General features: G+C 42.9%; 1 protein-coding gene across 1 annotated transcript; it reads left to right on the top strand.

Moving 5' to 3' along the window:
- Window positions 1-341: 341 nt before the first annotated feature.
- LOC144712441 (1-aminocyclopropane-1-carboxylate synthase 3-like) lies at window positions 342-3,341 on the top strand. Its single transcript, XM_078586713.1, has 5 exons — window positions 342-747; window positions 834-965; window positions 1,176-1,336; window positions 1,648-2,166; window positions 2,570-3,341. Exons 1-5 carry the CDS (start codon window positions 487-489, stop codon window positions 2,967-2,969), a joined length of 1,473 nt encoding a protein of 490 aa, XP_078442839.1. The 5' UTR covers window positions 342-486; the 3' UTR covers window positions 2,970-3,341.
- Window positions 3,342-3,786: the final 445 nt, after the last annotated feature.

The following is a 3,786-nucleotide window of genomic DNA, read 5'->3' as shown; positions in this document are numbered from 1 at the left end:
CAACGATGATGGAAGTGGTCTCTCGAACTTGAGGTGGGGGGCGTTCTCGATCGACGCCTCTAGAAACGAAAAGGAGGAAAAGGGTCATTAATTGGTGGCGGCCTGGACGCCGCCCAAAGAATCTCGGTTAATCCTAATAATATAGCGGACCTGCGGAAGAGGAACACCGCCGCCGGCGATATCATGAGATACGTTCAGAATTGAAGGACAAACTTCTCGCCGCCTCTTAGCTGATTTTACCGTTGGAAGTATTGCGAGAGAATAAAATACGGCGGTTGGAAGTTCAGATTATCGATATTAGTTTCGAGTGAAGAGAAATTGTGGGGGGAACAAATAATAAATGGCGTCTCAATCACCATTTCAGATGGCATCTCGACAACAATAAACGACGTCAATTTTAACGCTGCTCCTTTATGGCGCACCAAAGTCAACTCGAACAACCCTCGAGCCTAGTTGCTTCTCTGCGTATTGCTAAAAAATCTAAACATGGGGAGGCAGATATGTATAAATTCGAGGCATGCTCTCCGCTCTCATATCGTACAACAGACAACCCTTCTCCATCTTTTGTCTTCTGCTGGGCTTTGGTTCTCAAGAATGAGGCAGAGGAAGCAGCAGAAGAAGGCCACTTGCGAGTCTCACGGCCAGGACTCCTCCTACTTCATTGGATGGCAAGAGTATGAAAGGAACGCCTATCACGAGTTTACCAACCCTAATGGGATCATTCAGATGGGTCTCGCGGAGAATCAGGTTAACTTGATATGCCGCTCTCATATTATGTGGATCATGCTTTTGCGATAATGGTTTAATAAAAACTTTATTATTATTCCCTGCAGCTCTCATTTGACTTGCTGGAATCATGGCTAGCCAGAAACCCAGAAGCGGCCACGTTCAAGGAGAATGGCGTTTCCAATTTCCGGGAGCTCGCCCTGTTTCAGGACTACAACGGTCTTCCCGCACTAAAAAATGTAAGTATATTTTTTACTTCTTAAACTTTTTAAAGACAGAGGGCAAGGTAGACTTGTAGAAGAAGTAATAGGAAGAAGGAGATCTAAGTTCTTGTCTTTGCAAAATTAACCCACAAACATATGTGGTCGCAGACAAGGAGTTCACATTAAAATAACGTATATGATCAGTATCATCTAATCGTGCTGACTTTATTTTTCATCGGTTTCCAGGCATTGGCCAAATTCATGAGCCAAATACGCCAGAACAAGGTGAGCTTCGATGCAAGCCAGCTCGTTCTTGCCGCCGGCGCAACTTCGGCGAACGAGATTTTGATGTTCTGCCTTGCCGAGCCGGGGGAAGGCTTTCTTCTTCCCACGCCTTACTACCCAGGGTAAGTTTTCAATTAATTAATGACAGAGAATTTACCAGAGTCCATTGAAGTACATTGACCTTGGCGGACAAGACGTAGCCTCTACGCATGAATTAAACCCCGGATGTAATGGGAAAGTCTAATTCTCGTATTACATTCGGGATTAACTAAATCCCATATTAACATAATAGAATCGCTCTACAGGGATTTACACGGTAGCCGACAATAATTCTTATCATAGTCCGCTATAGAAAGTAAACTTCACAAGTCTCGCCGAACTCATCTAAAAATGATAATTTACTAGAAATCTTACTGACGTGGGCATTTATCAGGTTCGACAGGGATCTCCAGTGGCGAACAGGCGTAGAGATCATCCCCATTCATTGCACCAGCTCGAATGACTTCAAGATCACAAGAGATGCTCTGGACGACGCTCTACGGCGAGCCAAAGAGCAAGAGATAGCGGTGAAGGGGATTCTGATCACTAACCCATCAAACCCCCTGGGAAGAACGATAAGCGCGGAGGAGCTCGAAACCCTAATGGACTACGTGGCCAAAGAAGGCATTCACTTAGTGAGCGACGAGATCTACTCCGGCAGCGTCTTTAACTCTCCTGACTTTGTCAGCGCGCTAGAAGTCGCCAAGGGAAGAGACAATGTCTCTGGGCGTGTACATATTGTATACAGCCTCTCTAAAGATCTTGGCCTTCCTGGATTCCGCGTTGGTGCCATCTATTCACCAAACGAGGTCGTTGTGGCGGCGGCGACGAAGATGTCCAGCTTCGGGCTGGTTTCCTCCCACACACAGCATCTCCTTTCGAAGATGCTGTCCGACGAGGAATTTACCAGAAGGTAACATCCCAATTCTTCAATATTCTTGAATTAGTCAAGTTAATTTCAAATTTTAGAGTTAAATTAGATATAGTCCATCTTCAGCTCTTTTTCTAACTCTGGAGTTTGTTTTTATCTGATTAAACAACCCAATTAGTAAAAAAAATATTACTATCATCGATACGTTTGATTTGAGAGTGAAATTATACGAATTCTTAGAAACGAAAACGAAATATAAATAAATATTTCGAAGAATAGGATTTCAATCTTGATCTGTAACATATCGTATAATGCAATAATGGTAAAGTTGTTAATCCAGTAAAGTATTTGAATATTGATTGATTCAAACTCTCCAAAAGCTTCAAACTTCGGATACACTTATAGATTCATTGGCTCAGGGTTCTAACAGCTTCTCTTTTTCCAGCTACCTCGCGGAGAATAAGAAGAGGATAAGAGAGAGGCACGACGCCCTTGTCGCTGGCCTGCGCTGCGCCGGTATCCACTGTCTAGAGAGCAACGCTGCTCTCTACTGTTGGGTAGACATGAGACACTTACTCTACTCCAATACCTTCGAAGGAGAGATGGAGCTATGGACAGTCATACTCCATGAAGTGGGATTGAATGTTTCTCCTGGCTCATCGTGTCACTGCGGAGAGCCCGGTTGGTTTCGCATCTGTTTTGCAAATATGTCCCTGGAGACCCTTAACCTGGCGATAAGTAGAATAGAAAAAATGGTCGGAAGACGACGAATTGCACTGCTTGAAGACCCGCTCCCACCCAGCAAACGACCTCAAATAGAGGGAAGAAGAATTTATGTCAACTAGGCCGTGGAAGTCGCGGCGATTTTTCTTCTATCTCTTTATTTGTAATTTTTTCGTTTGCGTTTTTTGTCGTCTTCCGCTCTCCGAGGGTTCGCGAGAACTCTTTGTTTTGTTTGGAGGACGACTTTGGATCTACCGGGTCTTGCTTGGGTTGTGTCGTTTGTTGAAATAAAATGGTCTTATTTTCAAACGTGTCCTGACATCAGAATGATGTATTCTCTGATATTATTGGCATCTCTTCAGGTTATTATGTGCAATATTTTATACAGAACCAGCGTGTAAACACGTTCACCGGCCACAATAGAGTATTATACAAATCAGAAACAAGGACGATAAGATAAAATATTATTTTCAGAGGATAAACAAATATTCTGTTTGATTATTTATTTCTCACTCTCTCTCTTGTTTCTCTTGGACGGTCAGGGTCTTACTTGGTTACCGGTTGTTTGTCGGTACGAAATGGCCTTATCTCTGACGCAAGTTAATATATTCTCTGGTATCAGTGGCAATTTTTTATATTAAAAAACTACTCCTGCACGCATCGAGCGCATTTTCATTTGTATGTACTCGCGAGCTAGGATGGAAGACGGTCGATTTTACTACGGCAACAATAACCACGGAACTTCATGAGTACACAAACTTGTCAATACGAATAAAATATTGAAGATAGTAATATTAAAACTGGTGAATTCCAAATGAAGATAATTAGGTGGTGACGTCGTGAACCGGGGATAACATAAATAACTGGTTCCCAGACTAAGTAACAGACAGAAGCAAACCACGTTCCCATAGGAAACGAATAGAAATGAAAAAATCACTC

The sequence above is a fragment of the Wolffia australiana genome, chromosome 14 (genome assembly GCF_029677425.1).
Source record: "Wolffia australiana isolate 7733 chromosome 14, ASM2967742v1".
Classification (NCBI taxonomy): Eukaryota; Viridiplantae; Streptophyta; class Magnoliopsida; order Alismatales; family Araceae; genus Wolffia; species Wolffia australiana.
This window is presented reverse-complemented; position numbering and strand designations above follow the sequence as displayed.

Coding starts and splice junctions, on each gene's coding strand:
- LOC144712441 (XM_078586713.1), top strand. CDS start 487: ATGGGGAGGCAGATATGTATAAATTCGAGGCATGCTCTCCGCTCTCAT. Junction 748..833: donor TGGGTCTCGCGGAGAATCAG/GTTAACTTGATA, acceptor TATTCCCTGCAG/CTCTCATTTGACTTGCTGGA. Junction 2,167..2,569: donor GACGAGGAATTTACCAGAAG/GTAACATCCCAA, acceptor CTCTTTTTCCAG/CTACCTCGCGGAGAATAAGA.